This window comes from Ixodes scapularis, unplaced genomic scaffold, assembly GCF_016920785.2.
Source record: "Ixodes scapularis isolate PalLabHiFi unplaced genomic scaffold, ASM1692078v2 PGA_scaffold10__122_contigs__length_95168666, whole genome shotgun sequence".
Classification (NCBI taxonomy): Eukaryota; Metazoa; Arthropoda; class Arachnida; order Ixodida; family Ixodidae; genus Ixodes; species Ixodes scapularis.
In genome coordinates, this window is record NW_024609836.1 from 6,061,274 (window position 1) to 6,086,815 (window position 25,542).

The 25,542-nt window shown below is 46.5% G+C and overlaps 1 protein-coding gene across 1 annotated transcript; it reads left to right on the forward strand.

Moving 5' to 3' along the window:
* Positions 1–1,186: 1,186 nt before the first annotated feature.
* Positions 1,187–25,302, forward strand: LOC115314190. The gene is made up of 4 exons (XM_040219644.1): positions 1,187–1,341; positions 1,963–2,064; positions 6,029–6,158; positions 25,099–25,302. Exons 1-4 carry the CDS (start codon positions 1,187–1,189, stop codon positions 25,300–25,302), a joined length of 591 nt encoding a protein of 196 aa, XP_040075578.1.
* The last annotated feature ends 240 nt before the right edge of the window (positions 25,303–25,542 follow it).

Consider the following 25,542-nt stretch of genomic DNA (forward strand, 5'->3'; position numbering starts at 1 on the left):
ACTGCACTGGCTACATTTATCATCCACAATTGGGAGACTCGTCGTCCATTGAGGCACAGCAAGTTCTAAACTTGAAATATACAGAAAAAGCATTATTTTTTGTTTTTGTTTTTTGCTGTGCAGTTTTAGTTTTTCTTGACGGAGCTGGGACCGCCTGCAGACGCTCAGAATCGTTACTTTCTCTTTCTAGGTACTTCATAAGTTTCGTTCGCCACTGAACCACAAAATAGAGGGTTTGCCTACATCATCACTCTAGGGCATCACTCGCTGACTTGAAGAGCCGAAAGAAATTTTACGAGACAGTGCAAAGTGCCCGACTATAATTCGTCAACGCGGCTTGTTTCGCCTTTCTCTGTCAGAACTTCAACAATTTGAGTCCATTGTTGAAAAATAGATGAGAACATCATAGCTTGCTTCTCCACCTAGTCTCGACGTCTCCTTTGAGCGGTAACTCTTAACGGCACTGCAGGCCAGGTCCGTTGAAAAACGTAGCGAAGGATCGACAGGCTCGGAGAAAATATAAAAGAACAATATCATCATCTCGTTGGCCAGAAACCAGTGTCGACTCAAGAAGAGTGTTGAGAATGTTGCATAATTAAGGCGCCACAGTGATCTCAGTGCCGAGATTACATTCGCGCCTCTGTTAGTAACAAGTACAACGTTTGTAAAACAGTCTTGAAGGTCAAACTTCCGCAGCGCTTGGAGTACTTCAGATCGCATGTTTTAGAGCACAGCTCTTAAGGCCCGTTCACACTCTTGCGACAGACTTCGAGCGAGTGCGCTAAAACATCTTGAAACCTCTCACAACCACTAGGACGACAGTTGCCATGGCAACCACTGTGTTTTGCTAAGACCAGCTAAGACATGCTGTTCACATCGTACGTAGTCGCGTCGTACGTAGTCACGTCAACAACCAATAGCAGAACGCTAAGAGGGCTCGGTTTCAGCCACCAGCAATCGACATAGTCAGCCAGCACTGGATGATGCGAAAGCGGCGGTGCTCGCTTCTCGTCCCAAGATGGCTGCTCCGGCAAGAACCTCACCCCTGGCCCCGATCCCGCCGGACTGGCCTGATTCCGGCAGCAATGATGTGCGGCTGACACTGTTCTAGCACTGTGTTGATGGATGCATAGCAGAAGCAGGGAACGACGTGGACTGGGCACTTGTGGCACGAGTGTCCGCAGCGATGCTCGTGCGTTCCCGACGGAGGGAGCCACGCGAGTGGATTCGGTCTCTGCTCCGGTTCCGGGCAACGCACGTGGAATTTCACCAGCTTGTCCGGGACATGCGCCTCGACGACGGAAGCGACTTCTTCCGATACTTCCGCATGACGCCGCAAAGGTGGGTACTTAACTCTCCTTAAACATAAACAGTCACAAAAAAATACTTTTGTATGTTCGATCGTCTCGGTGGCTCTGAGGCAAAGGACCGCCCTTTGCCTATGATTCGCCAGTTGGCGGGTTCGAATCCCGCCCGCGGTGCCCGCTGTGTAATCGAGATTTCGCTCGCATGTCAACAAAGTGGTCGAAATTGTCCGAGGACTGGGGCGTGCCATGTAATCTAATTCGTTGATCTGGTTCGCAAAACACTCAGAGTTTTTGCCTTTTCCGACCATGTGCAATTACTTCAGTATGGCTCGGTTGCGTTCATATAACCAGTTTTTCTTCGATCACTTGTGAAGAAAAGATTGAGAAAAAAAAACAAAAAACATTGGCAGGCAATTTTTGGTCACTTTCAGTAGACTCCTGTCAGCTGTGTTTGACAAATTCTAAAGTACAAAGTTTTAATGCACAAGTTTGCTCTGATTTCATTGTACCGAAGACAAGACCAGAATACAAAATAGTGTTTTACAGGTTGTTCCTGCGATTGTTAATTTCAGTGGCTCACTTCTTAGCAATAGCTACCCACAGTATTGAACGAATTGCTCTTGAGTACGAACATTAATAACAACTTTGTCTACAGATTTGACCACCTGCTCTCCTTGATTGGGTCTCTACTGCAGAAAGAGGCGACTCTCTCCAGGGAGCCCATAAGCCCTCCAGAAGGTTTGTCGTTTACAATCCAGTAAGGTGAAGAAATTCTCAAATAACCTTGCTATCCAACTTAAAAAAAATGAAAGCCGTTTACAACTCCCTGTAACGCCGAATTAGAGCGCAGCTCTTGAGGAGGAGGAGGGAAGGGTACTGGGGGGTGGGTCAAGTGACCTCGGGGGGCGGGGGGTCACGTGACCTTGGGGGTCACGTGACCTTGTGGGTCACGTGACCTTGTGGGAGTCACGTGACCTTGGGGCGTCACGTGACGTCGGGGGGTCACGTGACCTGGGGCCACGTGACGATACCGATGACGTCATCAGTAGCGTCACTGATGACGCCATCAGTGATGATGATGACGATGCGGATGCCGGTGACGTCATCAGTGACGTCACTAATGACGTCATCAGTGATTATGACGATGACGATGTGGATGCCGGTGACGTCATCAGTGACGTCACTGACGACGTCATCAGTGACGTCACTGACGACGTCATCAGTGCCTATGACGTCAACGGGGGGTCACGTGACCTCGGGGGGTATCCCCAGGTCACGTGACCCCAGGGGGGGTCACGACCTGGGTAACCATCGTGACCCTCGTGAGGGTAACCCTAGTAACCCTTGTGAGGGCAACTCTCGTGACCCTCGTGAGGGTAACTCTCGTGACCCTCGTAAGGGTAACTCTCATAACCCTCGTGACCCTCGTGAGGGTAACTAACCCTCGTAACCCTCGTGAGGGTTACGAGGGTGAGTAACCCTCGTGAGGGTAACTCTCATAACCCTCGTGACCCTCGTGAGGGTAACCCTCGTGAAGGTTACCCTCACGAGGGTTACTAACCCTCGTAACCCTCAAAAGGGTTACCTTCACGAGGGTTACCCTCACGAGGGTTACTAACCCTCCTAACCCTCGTGAGGGTTACAAGGGTAAGTAACCCTCGCGAGGGTTAGTTACCCTTGTAACCCTCACAAGGGTTACAAGGGTAACTAACCCTTGTAACCCTCGTAACCCTCGTAACCCTCGTGAGGGTTACGAGGGTTACGAGGGTTACGAGGGTTACCCTCGTAACCCTCGTAACCCTCACGAGGGTTACGAGGGTTAGTTACCCTCGTGGCCCTCGTGATCCTCGTGAGGGTAACCCTCATGAGATTAACCCTCGTAACCCTCGTAACCCTCACGAGGGTTACGAGGGTTGCGGTTACGCCGACGGCGACGGCGACGGCGACGGCGACGCCGACGCCGACGGCGACGCCGCTCAAGCCGGGAACGGGCCCCTAAGAGCTGCGCTCTAAAAAGTGTGCATATATGGGAATTCCGAGGCAGTCCCATTGAATTAGCCAAAGTAAAGCAGCTATAAAACATCATATATCTTTCCCAGCAATCCAGTCCATATAAGCGCTCTGGGTAGGCCTTCACGACATTCAGTTATCCACGGCCTGTGTACAGAAGTGACTAATCGCCGCCTCGCTGACTCCGAGGCAAAGCACCGGTCTACGGATACCCAGGTGACGGGTTCGTATCTTAGCTGAGGTGCCCGTAATCTGACAGAGGCTTATTGCGGAGAGGGCGCCGTGTAATTGAGCTTTCGGTTGCACGTCAAAAGATCGCTAGGCGGTTCAAATTAATCCTCGGTGCTCTGCTGGGGCGTGCCAGGTGCCCATCGTTGGTGTGGCACGCAAAAACCCCCAGACTGTTTTTTCTAAGTGACCAATGCCATGCAAAATGCCTGACAGAGAGAGCAAAGACAGTGCGCCAAGGAAGTGAGGGAGGGGAGAAGGCGAGGGCGCGCAGCGACTTAAAAACGCAGAGCTCTCATTGAAACGATTAGTGGGGAGACCGAAAGCTAGCAACCTTTGTCTGGACTGCACTCGTCGAACACGTTCGAACGCCGGCGTCTGGTGTTTGGCTTTTGCGTTCGAACGTGTTCGACGAGTGCAGTGGAGATGAAGGCGGCCTTTGAATCCGCTGCAGTCATCGAACGCGTGAAACCTTGGAATGCAGGCATCTGTTGTTTGGTTCTTGCATTCGAAGGCGCAGAGACAAGGGCAGCCTTTTTCCCCACTGCACTCGCCGAGCGCGTAAAAACACGGAACGAAGGCGTCTGGCATTTTTCTCTCGCATTCGAGCGGGTTCGATGAGTGCATTAAGACAAGGGCTGCTGGCTCTCGGCTACCCACTAATCCTTCCAATCGGAGCTCGGCGTTTTTACGTCCCCGCACTCTCTCGTCTCCTTCTCTTCCTCACTTTCTTTGCAACATTTTCTGTCGCAGATTATGAATATCACTACAAGCTCCTCCCATAAAGGCCTTCACTTTTTCCACTTTATTGGATCAAGGACTGCATAGGAAGGAAAGAACTGGACAATTGGTATCAGCAATCCTGGCAAGCGAAGAGCTTTGCAGGAAGGTTTTTTGTTTTGTTTTTTGCATTGTGGTGTTGCAACATAGTATAGGTTCAGCAACCCTAGACGCTTTACAAGGGGCCATTCAATGATATTGGGTAGGAATACTTCTCAATTTACAGAAGCTTACTGGCACTATCAGGACCTAAGTATACTTGCATAGAATGCTGGTTCTTCATTCCTACATAATTTCAAAGATATTAGTTGTTTTTTTTGCAGTTTTTTTTTGCAAAACTTGCGAATGAAGTTGTGGCAATTGCTTGACTTTACATGCAATGCCGAGGATTTTGTCATTACGCTATACGATCCCTGCGGTGAAAATATTTTAATGCGCTTCATACAGTTGACACAAGCCCTACGTGACCATTAAATTAAGGCTCGTGATTATCTATGCCTCGACATGTATTTGGGTAGTAGCTTGTACCCACCAATCGCTATGATTATGGGAAAAGCACAACACTAACAATGTATGGAACTCATTGCAAGCCCTCTGCTTCGGAAATATCAGCATGTGGCTATGATAAACGTTGGCCATGTATAATCTGTTCCAGATCATGTGGCCTCTCTCTAGCTGCAAGTTGAGGGATTGAACGCTGCTCATTTCTTCCAAATTTGTTTCTGCAACTGCTGTCGGGTGGAGAAAAAAACTAACTCATGTTTCACGAATGTCAAGGAATAAATCTATGCGGCATTTACTGAAAGTACAAATGTTTTAGCATTTCCTCTTTAATGTGCACTGGAAAGTTCCCAAATGTGAGGTCATCTTGACACTTTTTCATAGGGAGACTCCTAACGTGGGGGACCAGTGGCCGAATGCGTAAATGCTTTATGACTCCGAGCAGGTAGAGGAAAAGGTCCATGCTCAGGGATCCCAGGAGCCTGGCTAAAATCCCCACTCGTACCCGTTTTGATCTGAATGAGCATCGTATTGGTGTTTGCTCGTGTCATCACTGCACGGTGTACGTTACGGCTAGCATCCATACTACACTGGCTTAATTTATTTGCATTATAAAAAAGGTTCCATGTTTTCAGAGTTCTTTTTAAAATTGGGGGTGCATTTTTGGGGTTTATTTTTCCCACGGATCGGTTGTTTTTCAACGACAATGTTGAATAAATATGCACGCAACTCGAACACTTGAAAACTTCCAAGGACCAAAATAGAAGGAAATGGAATAAGGTCTGTGATTCCTAAGAGAGAAGCAGGCAGTTTTCTAATAGCCCTGTTCTGCATCAGCTCGAAATAAAGCTTCACAAAACAAGTTTGTTCCCGTGAAGCTTGGGCTTTTGTAATTCAAGGACAGCTCGAAATAAGTTTTTAAGTTTTTTTCCCGGTTTTGACAAAACTGACTCGGGTTTATTTTTCTAGGTTTTATTGTTATCTACTGAAAACATGGAACCCTGATTGTAACCTACTGTGATCAGAATTCAAAGGTAGAAATCGTTTAATTGTCTACATACAAGCATCTCATTTACATTATTTTGAGCCCCACTCATCTATTATGTCACTCTTTTTGTTCTCTGTTGCTCCAAGCATTTACTGTTTCTGTTGGTTGTTTATTAGCACATGTATCATTGTGACCCACAACTTTAACATTTTAGGTGCCTGGCTCATGCGTCTTCGCAGCAGCTCGCACCCAGGTGCTGCGGGATCGGGCGATCCACAGCCTGCGGTATCCTACGGGAGACGTGCTCGGCACTGCACCATGTACTAGACCCTTTCTACCGCCCGGCGACTATGTCCGTGTTGCTGTTATGTCCGGACCTAACGTCGCACAACGTTGGCTCATTCAGTTCAGTTTCCAGCCGAGGCGGGATGCTCGTCTATGTAGAACATAACCGCGCTTTGCTGATGAGTGTGCAGGCTGCTCCGAAGTGAACTTTCAAGTTCAAGAATCTGTTGTCAACTGATACGTCCACTGTAAATTTCCCCTATTGAAAAAGGCCAATATGAACTCGGCTTATTGGAAATATTGTATTCCAGTGAAGAGGATGGAAACCAATAAAAACTTATTGTTATCCGATTAACCCAATACGCACGATGGGAATTCATATCGGAGCACAATATCCCGATATAGTATGCGGTTATTGGTATACAACAGGATATTGGAGCACAATATCCTGATATAACTTGCGGTTATTGGTATACAACACGATATCGGACCACAATACCCCGATATAATACACGGTTATTGGTATAGAATACGACATCGCGTGCATATTGGTGACCGACATGGACATACTGTACGGCCACACGATATACAAATATTGGTCGTCGATCATGGGACCAAAGGAGAATACAATATGATATCGCGTGCATATATCTCAGAACGCGGGTACCAAGTTACCAACATGAATTACGTTGGCATATCCACACAGCAATACGCGAGACATATATTGGGTGTGGATACACACATAACATAAACGTTCTGCGTTGCGAACAGATTAACGTTGATCGACAGTGCAAGTATGCACAGCTGTTAGTACGGCACACAGTACACACAGCCTCGCGCGCTTGAAACTAGACAACCACCAAACCATTCAGAATAACTAGCCGGAGCACCCACCGCGACCTACCTTTTAGTGAGAAAGCCCAATAACGACGTGCTCATTGGAGTGATCGTTTTCCAACATATGTTTATTGCAGTTGTAAGGCAACAAAAGTTGATCGCCAAACGATAAACGCAACGTACCGGGATAAAATTCGATGTTGCAACACAACATCGCAATACAACAAGAAACTATCGACGGTGAGAAATACATGAAACACAATATACTATTCGAAGTTACCGGTGTTCTGTCCGAAATCGAAAGCGGTACGTGACAATGTCGGTTCGCACGATAAAATAATGAGGGTGAGTAGGTTTGACAGGTCACGTGCATGTAGTTGCTTCTTACGCGCACATTTATCGATATTGACCCACCTTTCTGGGTAATCCTACGTGGTACACAAAATCCACTACGACATGCCAGCACATTTCACCCAGCACTTTTCGTCGCCTGTTTCGCGAGATTCACACACTGTACAAAAAACGACGTGAAAAATACGTGCATTTGCGCCATCAAACGATACGTTACAGCCTCGTTCTTCGAGAAGATAATTTCCATCGCCAACCCGCGCGCGCGCGCGCAAGCTCGCGCTCCGGTAGCAGTTCGAACTTCGAACTGCACGAACGTGGTACGAACTTCGAAAAGAGCGAGCCCGGCCCGGCTGGCGCGGCGCGATGCCCGCGAGCGGCCGAGAGAGCCGCCAAGCTGAGCATGCGCAGTGCGCAGCGGGCGGGCGTCGGTTGCGCGACCCGGCCAGCCTGGCTGGCCTGGCCATCCAGCGTGGTTGGCGTTCGTTGCACTCTGTGCTCGTGGGCATCGAGCGAAACCTACGCACTTTCAATTGCTTCGAAAGGTACGTATACACGACTCTATTACTTGCAGCATTGAGTGCTTTGGTGTACGCGGATCAAAGTAAACACCGAAGGACAGAAAGGAGACGTGTTTTTAAATCGCGGCCTTTTTGAACGCCTGTGTCTCCTGTTGCAGGCGCCATTTCATAGCTGTGCTCATTTGCAGGCGTAATCTTCGACTGCGTGTGCTCCAATGTAACGTCAGTCACTGTTCACACTCGGCTAGCTTTGCCAGTTTGTTATCTCATGTGCGAAATAGACGTAGAAACCAGCGCCGCGTCTCTTTCGGATACTCAGCGACTCAGCCTCAAACCCCTTCCTTCCGGCGAGCTTTCTGCCGCGCCCGTTCGGCGCATTGGATTCGCGGGCTCGTCAGGCTCGTTCGAAGAGGCGTTGTTTGAAGCTGACGAGTCGCCGAAGTGTTACCGGAGCTTCTCTTTAGGAAAGTCGCAATCGGCGCTCGGCGGCTCGGCTCTGCGCTCGTACTTTTTTCTTCCCGGGTAGACCATGAGTGCCGATGAACGAATTTGAAAAAGCGCTAGCGAGTGACTTTGTGACGCCGCCCAACTGTCCTTCTATCAACGGCGCAGAGCAAATGATGTACAGAAAAAAAAAAAACGTTTTTTTTAATATTTTGTTGGCCATGTTTCACTTCAACGCAAAGTGAATCGCGGCTGTACGTCGGTTGACTCATTACTGTGCCTAGATTGTAATTGAACCTTTTTGGTGTGATCCTATTCTGATATCGTTATATCTCGCCTTTTCATCTTGGCTGCACACCTCTAGACGACATTCTACACATTGCACTCTTTGTCGACATGTCGCTGCTGCTTGAGACTAATTGGAAGTCACTGTTTGCTCACTCCTTGGTGCACACATTTTATGTTCCACATCGGGAGGCCCTCACTTGATCGAATGACGTTTTAGTGAACGCCCACGTTTCACCGAATGACACTTTAGCGAATACTCGGACGCCGCGAAGCGGCGTTTTCGGGTGGGCCAAATGGGTTCACATTTTTGTAATGAGCCGCCGCAGACTGTCGCCGCGAAGCGGCGTAAAACGCAGCACGGCGGATGGGTTAACGCGTGCCCCCGTTATTCGCTAAAACGACGATTCGCCCAAATGTCGCAGTTCGCTAAAATGTCATTCGCTCATGTGATATGGACCCCTCCATGGGTCATTTTGGATGTTGACAAATTTTCTTGTGAATAATGAGCGTTATGCACATATGTTTCTTCTACTTCTCAGACAGGTACTTCAGTTAGATAAACCCCAGCAAAGGCAGCAAGAGAGTCTCATAGGGTCACACCAAGGATAACGGCATTCCAGCTGGAGTCCCGGGCCTTCTCACCGAACTTCATTGAACATAATGGTACATTCCCTTTCCTTAACTTTGTGGGAGCCAAGGGTGAAAGACGAGGCAGAGGGCGCGTGACAGGCAGTTGGCGGAGAAGTCACGAGCTGGCACAAGGCAGTGCGTGCTGAGCGAGGCTGGAGCTGGGCAGGAACATCGGAGCCGGGCTGCCTGGCCTGGCCCATGCCAAACCCCGGAGCGGTCCACTAGCGAGGTTCGAAGTCCGGACCGGTAGAAACGGTGAGTCCTGGCCATCTAGCCTAGGCCACGACGATCCCCGTGGTGGTTCCCCAGCGAGACTCGGGCAGTGATAGCCCGGGACAGCCAGCCTGCGCAGCGCTGACATGGGAAGGAGGATCCGCAGGCCTGGACAATGACTCCGACTGTGAGCTCTGATGATGGGCGACAACAAGGGTCGGCGTGCCTGGACTGCCGGCTCTGAACGACGGGCAACCGTGAGCTAGTCAACTTATTCGCTGTCTTCTCGTTGCTGTATGTCACTCCCTGGGTGACGGGCGGAGCGCATACCGATTGGGCGGTGATTATTAGTAGCTAAGCGAACTCCATAAAGAAACCAACATTAAAATGGCACATCCAACAAGGGGCTCGTTCGGTATGCCTCTTCTTCTAGTCATCCCCAGGGAGTCTCACGGATTCGTTGAGCGGGTTGTTCACTAACGCTAACGATGCCCGTTGAGACAAATATGTTGGAATTTTGGCGACTTGTCTCACGGCAGAGCTCAGCAGGTGTCTTCTCGAATCGAGTACCTAAAGGGCTCGAAGAACGAGGTTGCAGACACGCTTTCTCGGGTACCCCAGATTAGGGGTTGGCAAGAGATGGGGAGCGCGTTTAAGATGTAAGAAAGTCGTCTTCAGAGGCAGAGGAGAGTCACAGCATGTTCGCTGGAAGGCAGGATAACGAGTGGCAGAAGGGGAAACGGCCAGGACTCATTGCAGATTTAGGATTTAGGCTTGGGGTGATGCGGTAGGCAAGTAAGCGCTTGTCGAGGCCTGGAGTGCAGATGGGTTTTTGTCAATGGGTGTTGGAAAGATTGCGGAAATGGCAGTTGACATCGGGAACACTGGCAGACGAGATTTTCAGCGAGTGTCGGGTAAACTGGCGGAAATCGCGGTTGGCACCGGGAACGCTGGCAGGCGAGTTAACGAGCACTATGATTTGTAACTGCTGGGCCAAGACGACTAGTTGCTTCGCGTCAGTCCAACCATCGACGAAGGGCGGAGGGACGACTCTCCCTTGAGGGGGGTCGTTCCAAGAAAGCTACGAATTGATTTATATGATTCTTTCTCGACTTCACTCTGGCCGGTCGTGGCAGTGACAGCAATACTTTTAATAAGTTATGTCGCGTCACGACCTGGCCGAGATGCGGCGGTAGACATTTAGGTGGCTTGTAGCTGTCCAGCTTACCTTGAGGTGTGAACGGTTGAAGCGGGCTTGCTCGCTGAGCGTGAACGGTGGAAGCGAGCCTAAGGCCCACTTCAGACGGGGAAATTTCCCCCAGCAACTTAACGTCACAACACCAGCAGCACGGGCCACCTGCGTTCACATGCTGCAAGCGAATTGCTACGACTTGCCATCATCATCATGAAATTTGATTTTTCTTGCACTATATAGACGCACAACTACGTGCTAAAAACGTGTTTTTATATCTTTGAGCGGCGTTGAGAATACTCACTCATGTTTCTGAAAAAGTTTATTTCCAAAAACGATCCATTTCAAACCTGGACCAAGTCTTCAGCTGTCATCCTCACCATCACAGGGATGTCACGTGAAAATATTGCGTTCCTGATTGGCTGCTGCCGCTTCAAACTTCTCCAGTTTGTTCGAGTTGCTTGTCTGTTTGGAGCCGAACCTGATATCAGAAATTCGTGCTGATCTGGGAAAAATTAGGGAACAACCCGCCAGCAACCTCAGAATTTCTAGAAAAGTTGCCCCGTCTGAAGCGGGCCTTAGGGAACTGAAATCAAGGGCAGTGGAGCTCTGGGTTCAAACCCACTTGGAGACGTTTTTTTTTCTTTTTGCCTTTTTTTAGTATACAGTATACTAACGCTGTTCTAAAAAAACGCTTCACTCGAATTAACCAAAATTATCGTTGGCCACTGCGAAAAATCAGCAGGAACCTTAAAGTCACGCGAAATTCAATTGGAAAATAATCAACCACTAACTTTTCATGAAAAGCAGCAGTTAGAGTCATTCGGAGCTAAAAAACGCGACGAATTAGAGAGAGTAAAACTAAGAAAACGAGCAAGAGATAACGTGCCTCTCCCGCCTCCGACATCGTTTGAACGGAGCATGGTACTCGGGCCGAACAACTCGACAGAAGATCCCACAGACGCCCTAGAGGGCTGCGAGATCGATGAGCAGTTGGGGGATGGTGGGACTCCAGGGGACCGCACGTTGAAGAATGTAGTAAATTTATCAGATATCGCTCTTACATGAGACGAGCAGATGCTACTTTCGAAGGGGCTACAATTCTGCCCCACAACCGGCCAGTTTAGCGAGTTCTCTCTCCTACAATACCTGGACAACTTTGCACGCAACCTTCGGTTGCGAGAATATTTTCACGGTAGACCTGAAAATTTCCTTGATCCTTTATTAGTGAACACAGAGAAAAGCTGGACTTCCAGTGCCAATCGCGATAAACATTTGGATCTATACATAAAAGCAGTCCAAAAAGACGTAGTGGCAAAATACAGAGAACGCAAACCGCACACCTACAACTTAAGCTCTTCCGAGCGGGATTCTCTTAAATCCCTGAGCAGTAGACGTGACATAATTATTAGGGAGGGGCCAGTGTAATAATGAACACCGATGATTACATGGATGAACGCCATTGCCAATTGCGAAACACGTCATTTTATCAGGCACTCGAACATGATCCAAATGTTCGAGTGCCTGATTCCGCCATTGTTCTGCACGCACTCGTGGACCTGAAACACGGGCAAAATATCAACGGCAATTTTTGATTCTCTCAAACCAAAATATCCTAAGGTAGGACGTTTCTATATGCTTCCAAAAATACATAAAGCGGGGAACCCTGGGTGACCCATTATATCTGGCACTGATACATTAACTATACCTATATCATGTTTCATAGACCGCCTTATTAGCGAAATTCCACCAACATTTCTTTTGTAAAGGACGCTAACCATTTTCTCTCACAAATCTCAACGGTCGTAGTTCCAATTGGCTCCTTCCTGGTAACATTAGACGTCTCCTCACTTTACACAAATATCCCCCACGACGACAGAATTGCCTCGCTGATTGATGCGTACGAGAGCGTAAGGCGCCAAGACCTCCCCGACTGTGGCACTGTGGCAATACTTGCCCGCCTTGTATTAAAACTAAATAGCTTTGAATTTAACGACAACTTTTTCCTTCAAGTCAGCGGAACCGCAATGGGCACTAGAATGGCTCCCAACTACGCAAACATCTTTATGAATAGACTAGAAAAAACATTTCTTTCGGACAGACCTCTGCGACCCTCATTTCACAGACGATGCATTGATGACATTTTTTTAATATGCGAACACACGGAGGACCAACTTTGGAGTTCATCAGGTATTTTAATTCGGCACAACCATATATTAAATTTACGCATACGTACTCCCGAACCGAGGTTAACTTTCTTGACGTCACAGTCGTGGTGGTATGAGAGAGTTTAAAAACGAAACTCTACAGGAAACCTACGGACAGCTTGAAATACTTGCATTACAACAGCTGCCACCCCCCCCCCCCCCCCCCCCCCCCACTATAAAACTAGTATTCCGTATGGTCAGGCGCAAAGATTCCGACGGATATGCTCGGACGAGGGTGACTTTAATGCCAATGCAGCCCACCTTCGGAGCGCCCTCATCGAGCAAAATTATCCGCCACCCGTCGTTGACTGCGCAATCGAGAGAGCCAGGGCACTAGGCCACGATAAACTGCTAACTGGCACGCCGCCGGACCGAAGGGAGAATCGTAAAACTAACTTAGTCTTAATGTATTCAAACAACACGCCCAACACTAACAACATTCTAAAAAGACATTTTAATATTATCCAACAAAGCGAAAGGCTGAGAAATATAATTCCTTCCCCACCACGCGTTGTATTCAGACGTCCTAGAAACCTAAAAGACATGATTCTGAGGGCCAGGACCACGCCGGTGGAGAGCATTGGGAGCCACCCATGCCTGCGTCCGCGATGTGAGGTTTGCTCGCACGCCTCCCCCGCCCAGACAGCTAGGAGCACGGGATCAAACTTCACCTTTCGAATTCGGGGTGATCTACACTGCTCTACCGCCAACGTTGTATATTTACTGGAGTGTGGGGAATGTCACATGCAGTACGTGGGCCAAACAAAATCTCCATTTCGGGCGAGGTTCAATAATCATAGATCTGACTCCGAAAGAAAGCCCATTCTGGCACTCTCAAAACACCTAAAACTAAAAGATCACTCGTTTGAGAAATTAACTGTCACAATTTTAGAATCCGGATTTGGTACACATCGCGAGCGGGAACAGAAGGAATCATTCCTAATTCGTGAGTTCAACACACTGCGAAGAGGGATTAACGAAGACACCGGCATACTAACGCCACTTCAAGTCATTGACATCTAAATCTTAAAGCGAACCCAAGAATTAAATTGGGGTGGCCAGACGGCGAGGCTGTACGTGCCCACCGGTCGACGGGCCGCCTGCCGGCGCCGATGGAATTTGTAGTGAGAGAGAGAGAGAGAGTGAAGGGAGACCTTTGTTCGCATGCCGCGGGGAGCGTGCTCTCCCCCACCCGGAAGGTATTATCTTACGCCGTGCCCTTGCCCAACTAAGAACTTCTTTTTTTTTTTTTTGGCGGGATTAGAGAAAAATTGTACCGATCTCCCCTGCCCGTCATTCTGAAAAAGACAGGCCTCCTCACGAAACGTCAATAAACCTTTCCTTGTTTTTGTTCAGTCCATGGATCTTTCTTGTGTATTTCAATATTCACCGGCCCACAAGCTTCAATCATCATATATATTTATATTTATAAATAATACTTTTTTTTAAGTTTTAACGTATAGACACATAATTTACACACTAATTCACATTAAGAAGTGCTTTTATTCACACACTGTGGCTCCCTAGTGCTTGCAATAGCTTCTTGCTGAGCTATTGCAAGCTCTGCAAAGGGAGGGGCATCTTCCCACCCTTTGCAGGCTGTAAAGCTGTGGGTTGCACAGCTCTAGCAGGTCGCACCTCGCACACTGGCTCCATCATCAAGCATAGGGGCTGCATGAGTCGCGCCGCACCGTAAGGCTATATACAGTCGGGTCACAGCACCTGGGACCATTCATCGCTGCACTCAGCTATGGTATGGTGGAATGGTCAGGGCATGAAGCAGGGGTACAACTTGGAAATGCTCATCTTCATCACATTTGAAGCACATTTTTTTATTACTTTTGTGTCGAGTTGTCAGCATTTTAAGGGTGAGGAAGCAAGCAGCAGCAAGAGCAAGAAAAAAAATTTAAAACCGCTCTAATTGAGAATTTATTACGAGCACTAGGAAGCCATGGAGTATTCTTAAAATGCTTCTAAAAGTGAATTAGTATATAAATTATGTGCTAGTGCCTCAAAAATAAAAAAAAAACAATTTAAATATAATTACCAAGGATAAAAATATACACCAGGAGGACTTAAACCAGAACTACACAGTCTGTAAATTTGAAATTTGACACCATAAACCACTTGGCCTCCACCCAATTTTATTTTTAGGTCGTTTATCGACGTATATGAATTTCGTTTGCAGCTGTCGGCTTCAAGAGAGATAGCCTTATTTTCATTTACTTTACTTTTCCCACCAAATATGACAAGTGACCAAGAATAGAACCTCATTTGTCGGCCAAGGCACTGTACTTGCATCAAGGCAAACTAGCCTGGCTTGGTAGGCTTATATTTTGTTTCATCACCCCGTTTAGGATTCTGTTGTCGCTCATCAAAAGAAAAAAAAAACTGGCTAAGTCTGACTTATTCTGGTGTGCAGGTACCCTTGGCAGTAAACTCTGCTAAATGGGGCAAAATATATATTTACATTTTTTAGCAAATATGCATTGTTTTAGCAAAATGAGCTACACTATTTGACTAAGGTGAAACAGAACGAGCCTCTCCACCTGGTTCTGTTTTCATCTCTCGCAGACACTATTTCCTGCTTTTTGTGGTTTGTATCAGACTTTTGTGTCTCTGTCCGGCCAAAGCATCTGTGTTAGACTAAGACTGGTTTCTTTAGGATATGTGCAGGTATTCTTCGCAGCAAATGGCTGCCAATCAGGAACACAAGTTTGTTCTCGGCCACCAACAGCAAGTATTTTCAAGGTGAGCTATTGCCCGCCTATATCAGTGATGTGATGGCTGCGCCAATTGCACCAAACTACGCCGAGGGGCTAACCGTGCTACATCCTGCTACATTTTGCCAAAATATGGGTAATCTGCGCCAAGCCTGAGCCAAAGGGCCAATTTTGGTCGCCTTTCAAAACTGAAACTAAACAAAGTACCGTAACTGAGCATGCCTGAGCTAGATGGTGCAAACGGCCGCCCGACACAAAATACCCTGCATCAATCGTCCATGGTTTTTTTCATGGTTTTTTTCCTCCATGCCGTCTTTTCTTTCATGCTCTCGTCGTCTCGTAAGCGTTAGTCTCGTCTCTCGTTTTTTTTAACGATAAATGGCGGTATGTGTGTGTGCTGCGACGCTAGCGTGCTGGGTACCAGACATGACGTGACGCTGTGAAACGAAACTATGTTTCGGCGCGGCGGGAGTTGCTTTTTGAGTTGAAGCTCTCGCTCCTGAAATCAATGGCCACACAACATTGCAGATATGGTGCTTCCTAAACTGAAACATAAGGACCGCCGCATGTTCATCAACATTCATGTTCTTGTTTAAAACATACGCTGCTACAAAAAATCCTTCTCTAACTCAAAGACTGCTGTGTCGAAGTATTGATTACTTAGGTTTCTCTTGGTGGGCTTTCTTTCGAGAGGGACCCCGGTACGTGAAAAATGTGTCGTGAAGAAAAGTTGAAGTGAGCTAAAGCAAAGAAGGGAATGTCTGCACGCTGAACTCTCAGAGCACGCTTGTTTGTCTCGAGTTCAGTCGTTGCACAAAGCATCCCTGGCTCGCAATGTCTCGCATCAATGCGCTCAGGTTCTTTTTTTCTGTGTTTAGCTCGTACCTTGCCTGCCGGCCTTGCAAGCATGCGGCGCTGGACTCTGTTTTGTCACATGCTGGGCAGTTACAATTTGCATAGACTTTTTGCAACGAGTTGGCGACGGAGCGGAGAGGCATGGTTTTGGTTTCGATCGAACAGCCGTTTCGCTCGCGCGATGAAGCACGTGCACCTGCAAGCCTGCCGGAGTTGCCCTCACATGCATGCGAACCAACGATGCAAACATAATTGCATGACAGAGGCACCAGCCGGGATGCTTGCAATTCATTGTTTTACATTTAATTACTTTTGACGAAAATCTGGCACGTCGTTAATCAGTAAAACGGTAGCAAGCGGTTTTTCGGAATTGCTTGGCAACGCCTACAGCACTGTACACTTGTGGGATGTCGCAATGTCTCTTTGGAGACATTGAAATTGGACATTCATTACTACCCTAAGCTAAAGCAAAGCTTGCTCCAGCCTTGCAGAATGTTTTGAAAAGCAAAAAGAAATGTGTCATGTCATTGGCAGTTCAGTTACACATTGAAAGACTCCCAGGGGCCCTAAACTCGTGAAACACAAAGTTGGAGCCGAAAGTTGGCGGAGCGCGCCGATTGGATGTTGGCGACAAAAACGCCGAGTCATCGTCGTGATAGTCCAATCGGTGCGCTCCCTCAACTTCGGCCCCAACTTCGTGTTTCACGAGTTTAGGGCCCCAGGTGGCCAAACTTGACCATAATTGGTTTATTTCGGCGAGTAAGATTCCCTTCGCGTGTCCAGCATTTAAAACAAATATTTTTATTTTTGTCAGAATATCTACTTTAAAAGCTACTTTTGCTGCTCCAAAACACTGTTTCGGCTGCTCCAAAGGCCACTTTTTCTACTCCAAAACACTGTTTTGGCTGCTCCGAAAGGTGCTCCAAAACGGCTTAGGCCAATCACATCACTGCTACGTGAGTTTCAGCATTTGTCAAGGAGCGCAAAAATCAAAGCAAAGGAGTTAGCCATTGCAAAAATGTTGACTCGGAAGCGCATAGGGAGGAAGCTTTACAAAAGTATTCACCTGCCTCTACAAGTGAAACCGAAACTAAGAATGTGGGTTCCATTTGAAAAAAAAAAAAAAAAAACATTGTCAGCCCGAATTAACTCGGGGGCGCCACGGAGCAAACAAGCCACAGTACGAGTAGGCTTGGTTCAGGCTTTTGTAGGGGTGGTCATTGACTGGGTGCTTTTCTAAAAAGTTATCTTTTCTAAAAGTGTGGTGGTGAAATATTCGGGGATGGGCATTGAGTCGGGATGTTAAGGTAAAAATTTCATCCACATGCCGGGATTCATGTGCCTTGTCCCTTTAGCGAGGGGGACAAGGCCTTCAAAATTTTAGGTTCGCAAAAGGGGTGCGTCAGTATTGACGTCTCATTTTACATCAGACCTCTCATTTTAAAACTCGCTATAAATGACATGTCTAAAATTCGTTTGGGTGTACTTCCTCCCAGCAAGTATATGGTTCTGTCTCAAAAGGTCTAATCTGATGTTGACTGCACCTCAGGTCTCCACCGATGATTCATCAGGACGAGACCCAACCGGGACACTAGGAAGGAGCGGCTTAAGCAAGGGAGGCTACATATACGACAGCTTCTTGCGGACAAGAAATGAAAATAGATAGATGGTGAGTGTTTCATTTGCTATGCCTTTTGGCATGCACATTCTGTTTGTTATGATTGAAGATTCCTGCAGAGTTCAATTTCAACTATTGTAAAAAACCGAGCATGCGTTCAGATCGCCGAAGCGCCTGCCCTCCGATTCGAAACGATGTGCAAATAACCAAAGGGCATACCAGACACCCATCCACCTGTTTTGAGCCATGCTCAAAATATTAAAAAAGCACGTCAAGCGCCAGGTGCTTTGGCGTCTTTGCCACAATGGCGCCGGTTGCAGAGCTGACAGACCCGTGACTGGCACAACCCATTGCATGGCCTTTGGGAACCAGGGAATCGAGATTAAAGAAGTAGTGCAGAAATTGGAGGCGGGTGGTGAAGGTGAGCAGAGTTAACAGAAAACAAGGATAAAGGAAGTTCGTCGCATGAGGCATCTATGTCCCGTGCGTATAATTTTGAGTGTGCTGTAGTTGGCTACTCAAAAAATTGTTACTTGGACGTTGCTAATCGCAAATCTCTTTCAGTTTCCAGGGCCCACAAGCCAGCAGGCGCCAGTTCATTCTTGTTCAAAGGTGAGGATTCTAGATTTTCTAGATTGCTCTGAAGCAGCATTATTGAAGCCAGAAAAGCGGTACGGCATATTTAATTGACAGAACTCATAACGACTGGGGGCACTTTCACTGAAGCTTGTTTTGCTGCAATACAGGTCTGTATTGCAGCAAAACAAGCTTCAGTGAAAGCGTCCCCTGTTGTTCTGAGCTCAGTCAATTAAATATGCCGTATCGCTTGTCTGTCTGGCTTCAGTGTTGCTGTAGGCGACAAAACATGCGCCCAGTTTTGTCACAAGAGTCATATTATGTCACGCACATGTAATTTTGATTTTATCCAGCTTACTGTGCTGTAGGTGGCCGGTCGAAGAAATTGGTACTTGGACGCAACTAATTGCAAATCTTTCTGGCAGTTGTCAAGGCCTAAGAGCCAGCAGGTCCCAGTTTGCTTTTCCTCAGAGGTGAAAATTCCAAATTCCCGAAGCAGGTATACTGAAGCCAGACAACCGGTACAGCATTTTTAATTGACGAAGCTTAGAACGACTCGGGGCTCCTGCATTGAGGCTTATTTTTCTGTAATACACGCGAGCGACATTGACATATGTCCAGTTACGTCGCAAGAGGTTATCTATGTCCGGCGCATGTAATTTTTTTAATCTTTCGAACTTAGTGTACTTGACTGTGACAGTGCAGGAAAAATCAATCTCACACCAGACACTCAGGAAGACAAGCACACGCCCTGAACTGACAACTCTTGTGTATTCGAGTGCTTCATTTTTCTCTTCAACGTCTGGGTTGACTTTTCAGAACGTGATAAGTAGAAGAAGTAGCACGAAATACAAAGGAAAATTCTAAAGAGAAGGCAAAAGAACAGTAAAAGAGAAGGCAAATGAAGAAACGGAAAAAATATCTAAACAAAACACTTTTACAAATCGTCCCTCTCCCTCATCGCTATCATTTAGATATAAATTGGAGCTCTTTGGTCGACAGCGCTATAGAAGTACTACTTACACACTTGTCCTTCAGCTGTGCTATCCTTTCCGCTTCTATTATTTCTCTAGTCAATGTGTTTCTACTCCTACCTATTACAGAACAATTTTCAAAATGTGCTATACAGCCACAATCGCGACAATGGATTCCCAAGTGTCCAGGTACGACTCGGTGGGTGTTATAAAAATGCTCTCTTAAACGATCATTCAAACACCTTCTAGTCTGGCCTACATACTCTCTACCACATGAGAGTGGGACAGAATATACGACTCCTTCAGTACAATTTACAAAGCTCCTTTGGTGCTTTTTCGAACAACCAACTTCTTGGTGTGCCGATCGGTTTACCTTCCTGCACAGGCTTAGACGCTTATTTGGTGCTGAAAAAGCAACTTTAATGTTAATGCAGTTACCTATCTTTTTTAGACCGTGCGAAACTTTATGTTTATATGGAACAACGGCCGTCCTTTTCTTTTCTGTGTTGCGTTTAGGTCGTTCACCCCATCTTATTCTCTTTAATAAATCCTCTTCCATGGCTGTAAGTAATGCACTAGGATATCCTGTTGACTTTAACCTGGCGATTTGTGCATCAAAGCTAACCTTAAGTGAATGAATACAAGACTTATTGCTTTTCAGACCGTGTCAGGAATTTCCCAAGGTGGTTTCCTTGAATTGCTCACCCCATATTTAAAAGCTATGTTTGCATGTTGGGAGGGTAGCACCTTTCTCCATAAAGCAGGGGTATGCATTGGTTCATGCATAGTACCAGTTTTCAGTACCCTTTACCTCGAGCATCGGGGCTGGATCCTTTCACGTAGCTTGGATGCTTCTACTGTTGTGAAGGTGTTTCGCTTTGTTGATGATTTTTTGATTGTGCTAGATTGTGCAGCAAATGACTTTCAAATATTGGTCTCGTTCTTTCTTGTTTTAAATCCTGTATAGATCCACTAGAAATCACTCATGAGCTCCCCACAGAAGGTTCCTTGCGGGTCTTGGACCTCAGATTAATTTTTTCGGAGCATCATGTATGTTGGTCATACGAACCGAGAGGGAAGAAACCTCTTCTTAATTTTCAGTCAGCACACTCATAGCTTGTTAAGCGAGGCATTGTTAAATTATGTCTCACCAGTGCGCTTAATAAGTCTTGTATTCATTCACTTAAGGTTAGCTTTGATGCTCAAATCGCCAGGTTAAAGTCAACAGGATATCCTAGTGCATTACTTACAGCCGTGGCAGAGGATTTATTAAAGAGAATAAGATGGGGTGAATGACCTAAAGGCAATACAGAGAAGGAAAGGACGCCGTTGTTCCATATATACATAAAGTTTCGCACGGTCTAAAAAAGATAAGTAACTGCATTAACATTAATGTTGCTTTTTTCAGTACCAAATAAGCTTCTAAGCCTGTGCAGGAAGGTAAACAGATCGGCACACCGGGAAGTTGGTTGTTCGAAAAAGCACCAAAAGAGCTTTGTAAATTGTACTGAAGGAGTCATATGTTCTATCCCACTCTCATGTCGTAAAGAGTATGTAGGCCAGACTGGAAGGTGTTTGAATGATCGTTTAAGAGAGCATTTTTATAACGCCCACTGAGTCGTAGCTGGACACTTGGGAATCCATTGTCGCGATTGTGGCTGTATAGCACATTTTGAAAATTGTTCTGTAATAGGTAGGAGTAGAGACACATTGACTAGCGAAATAATGGAAGCAAAAGGGATAGCACAGCTGAAGGACAAGTGTGTAAGTAGTCCTTTTATAGCGCTGTCGACCAAAGAGCTCCAATTTATATCTAAATGATAGGGATGAGAAAGAGGGACGATTTGTAAAAGTGTTTCATTTAGATATTTTTTCCGTTTCTTCATTTGTCTTCTCTTTTACTGTTCTTTTGCCTTCTCTTTAGAATTTCGTTTGTATTTTGTGCTACTTCTTCTACTTCTCACGTTCTGAAAAGTCAACTCAGACGTTAAAGAGAGAAATGAAGCACTCGAATACACAAGAGTTGTCAATTCAGCGCGTGTTCTTGTCTTCCTGAGTGTCTGGTGTGAGATTGATCTTTCCTGCGCTGTCGCCGTCAAGTATGGTTCACCAACTCGCCCAAGCTTCCATCCTTTCGACTTAGTGTACTTTACGGGGCTACTCAATGTAACTGCTACTTGAACGCAACTAATCGCAAATCTCTCTCCCAGTTTGTCCCAGTTTCCACGGCCAACAAGCAAGCAAGCACCAGTTCGTTTTTCCTCAAAGGTGAGCATTCCAGATAGTACTTTAGTTAGGTGCAAAGCAGGAACTGTGAAGCCAGGCGAGCGGATAGGTATATTTAATTGACCGAGCTCAGAATGACCCGTGGCAGTGGAATGAAAGCGTATTTTTTCGCAATCAAACGCAGGCATAATTTTGAATCTATCCGGCTTAGTGAAGGATTGCTACTTGTTGCAAACTAATCCCAAATTTTTATTTTGCAGTTTCTATATGGCTACAGCTAGCAGGTGCTCTTTTCATTAAAAGGTAAGGATTTCACATTCTGTTTTCAAACAGCAAGTTTTTGAATGAGGGTCCTAAACAATTAACTTTCTTTTGCAGTAAATGCCAAATCCTCCAGTTCAGGAATAGGTTAAATATATTTGGTATGGATAAGCCCAGTGTTTTGCTTCTTTATTCATAATTTGACAACAGCAACATTTTTTAATTTATCACTCAGGAATACACACAAGAAGAGACTGCGTTGCGGAGAGATGTCGCTCTGAACGTGATTTTCCAACTTGTATATAGTTTTCTTGGTAGCCTATATAATATATTGGATTCCAATATCCATAATACGCTAAGTACACTGAAATCATAAACCCTTATTGGATCCCCAGAGACACATGGGGATCCAATAAGGGTTTATACGGTATTGGATTCCAATGTTTTCAGCGTATTATGGATATTGGAATCCCATAACAAACCCTTATTGTAATACAATACAATAAATGTAATGTTTTCCAATACACTGTCCATATCGTATTGTATACAATAAAAATATTGTTTACCAATATCCATAATACGCTGTTTATATTGGGGTTTTCCAATAGGGTCGGCACATTGGTAGTATTTGTCACGGTGTTCACCTTGTACACTGTTGACGTAGCCAGTGAGGGACGGTGCATGACTATTGTGTCACACCTGTCTGCAGCTGGTGCTGTTATAGATAGATGCTGTAATTCGTGTGCGGATGTTTCGTATCCTTCCGCTTCTTACTGCATGCCTTGGCAATGTGTCCGTATTTCTTCCGATAATTGCAACATGCTGCCTGTAATTTGTGAATGTCTGGAGTGTGCTGCGCATTCCATCGCCAGCACTGCTGAGCGTTCCAATATAGTTCTGGTGGTTGTTTGAGCGACCCTGGTTCTGTATTTTGTAGCCACTTGTACTTCGTTGTGCACTTCCCTGAATTCAGCTTGCATCTTTTTCTAGCCTTCCCGCGGTATTCTCTGCTCGCAGAGCAAAGGTGTAGTCAACTACAAAGTACAAACTGCCATTACTGCACTATTTTCTTTTCCCAGAAATGCTGACCACTGGGACTGTTGATGACAAGGAGCAAACCCACAAAAAGCCTTCATTAGTGGCAGAAGCAAAATGGTGTTTATGCTCCATCATATATGTGCTGCACTACACTTCCTCCACCCCTAAGCTGGCAGTATGGTGGGAGCTACATGCTTGCCAGAAAAATCAACCGCCGCCCTTTCGTCTCCCGACCGCTATCTCTGCTCGTGGGCACAGAAGGGAGCATGATCGTGCGACGAAAGGTAGACACACGACTAGTCTATTGAGCAGGTAGCGTCTAGTGCCTTGTCGCCTTAGGAGCTAAAAAAGTAAATCAAAGACACATGCTAGGTCTTGCAAGTTAGCCATTTATCCAGAAACATAATTTCCCTGTGCAGCAAAAGCCTTATCTTGAGCCAATATGTCATGGCTATGATCTTAAAGGGGCCCTGCAATCGTATTTAAGCGTCTACCTTTTTTTTCGGTTTCCACGTCTCTTGGGGTTCGGGCAAGCTAGCAGGCACGAAGAGAGTAACTAAATATCAGTGCGTCATATTTTAACCGGACGACGCGAAAACCTCCTTCACCGACGAGGGCGACCCGCGGTACCGAAAGCGCGCGAATTGTGACGTCTATGGTCCTGGGCTTACTACTGGTCAGAGCCGCTAAAAGCTTCTTTTTAGTCGAAATGCAAAATATAAGTGGCGTGAACCGTTTCAATTATTTATAAACGAAAGTTTTTGTTCAGTATTTTAGATCAGAAAAGAAACGAATGCAGTTTATAAAGTACGGAAACAAGAAATGACTCGTGGAGATACTCGCCACCAAGTGGTGGAAAAGGCGGCGCACACTAGAAAGGGGTAGTGGGATCAGGCGCCGACACGGAAAGGTTCAGGATGTACGTGGCGGCGCTGCGGTCGTATGGACAGGAGGATCCGACCGGCTCCGAACGTTCCCAAAGCCTTCGGCGAGAAGCTTTGTCTTGCGGTTTGGCTGTTTCGCGGTAAGGCAGCTCGAAGTGGCTCCCATTCTGAACTGATCTTTACCCCGTGTTTGCTGTCGTTTGTGGCCCATGAAGTGTCATGCCGAATTAGTGTTTAATCGCGCAGCAAATGCAATGAAAGCCGCTCTGGCCGCCCGCTGCATACGACCTATCCAGAACATGCTCTAGTGGCGCCCTCTCGCGCCGTCGACATGGACTGCGGCAGCCGTGAGCTCTCGATGAGCTCACTACCCCTCCTCTAGTTCACGGCCACCGAAGCAACCAAGGGCGTCACGAGGGCGGTTATTTTTTGCTTGTTTTTGTAATTTTAATTTGCCTATAACTTCTAAAATAAAGTGAATTTCGAGAAAAGAAAAGTTTCACTAAGTTGCTACTTCCAGTGCGCTCAAGTTCGGTGCAAATTAAAAACCAGTAAAAACGTCTTTGCATGGCCCTTTATTGCTTCACAAAACTCTTGAAGATACAATAAAAGCAGAAAGCAACCTAGTGTGCAAACCACAGTGGTGAAGTGAAGTGAATAAAATCAAGAAGGTAAAGTGAAAGACAGTTATGGTTGCATCTCTTTACCAGAAATTAAGGACCTGGCTTGTGCTATTTATGAATACTTTGGATTTAACGTTCACTGTGTAAAGCGTAGAATCTCTGTGAACTATCAGCTGCAAATAATTGCGACCAATGCAGTATTACGGCTGTTTCCCAAATCTAACTCGAATGGATACGAGTTAATGCAGCAGATCATGTGACGGGACAAGACAGATAAAGAATCGCTGGGCGCGCTTGGGTTTTCCAACACTAGGTACAGAACCTTTACACTAGAGTGAGATTGAGTCAATTTGGGAACACGGACTATGAGTGCTGTGCTAGGATCACTTGAAAAACATCTTAGTAATCATGGAACTTATGCCTTCCTACGAAAAAAATGTGTAAATGGTGTAACACCTGACACTTCTGGATTTGAGGAGTTTGGTTTGTCTAGGTGGTGTTTGTGTGATTCTGACTAAGGCTTGGTCAACTGTTGTTCTAGGCCCCCAACACTGCCCAGTGGGAGCGGATCGCAGCAGAGTTTGGCAGGCTGTGGAGCTTCCCGAACTGTGTCGGAGCCCTGGATGGCAAGCACGTGGCCATCCAGGCCCTATCTGGTGCTGGCTCCGACACCTTCAACTACAAGGGTTCTGCAGCACTGCCCTCACGGCCAGCTGCGATGCCACTTACAAGTTCCCTCTCGTAGATGTTGGGCAGCCGGGGCGGTCTAGTGACGGGGGGTGTTCAGAGAGTCTGAAATGGGGCGGTCTATGCTGTTGGGGGAACTTGGTCTCCTGCCAGCTGGGCTCCCACCCCAAGCAAAAACCAGGCTGCCTTTTGAAGGGTGGGCGATGAGGCGTTCCCCCTGCTCCCTAACCCCATGCGCCCTTTTTCCAGGAGAGAACTATAGTTTCTCTTTCGAATGTTTAACTAGAGACTCTCCAGG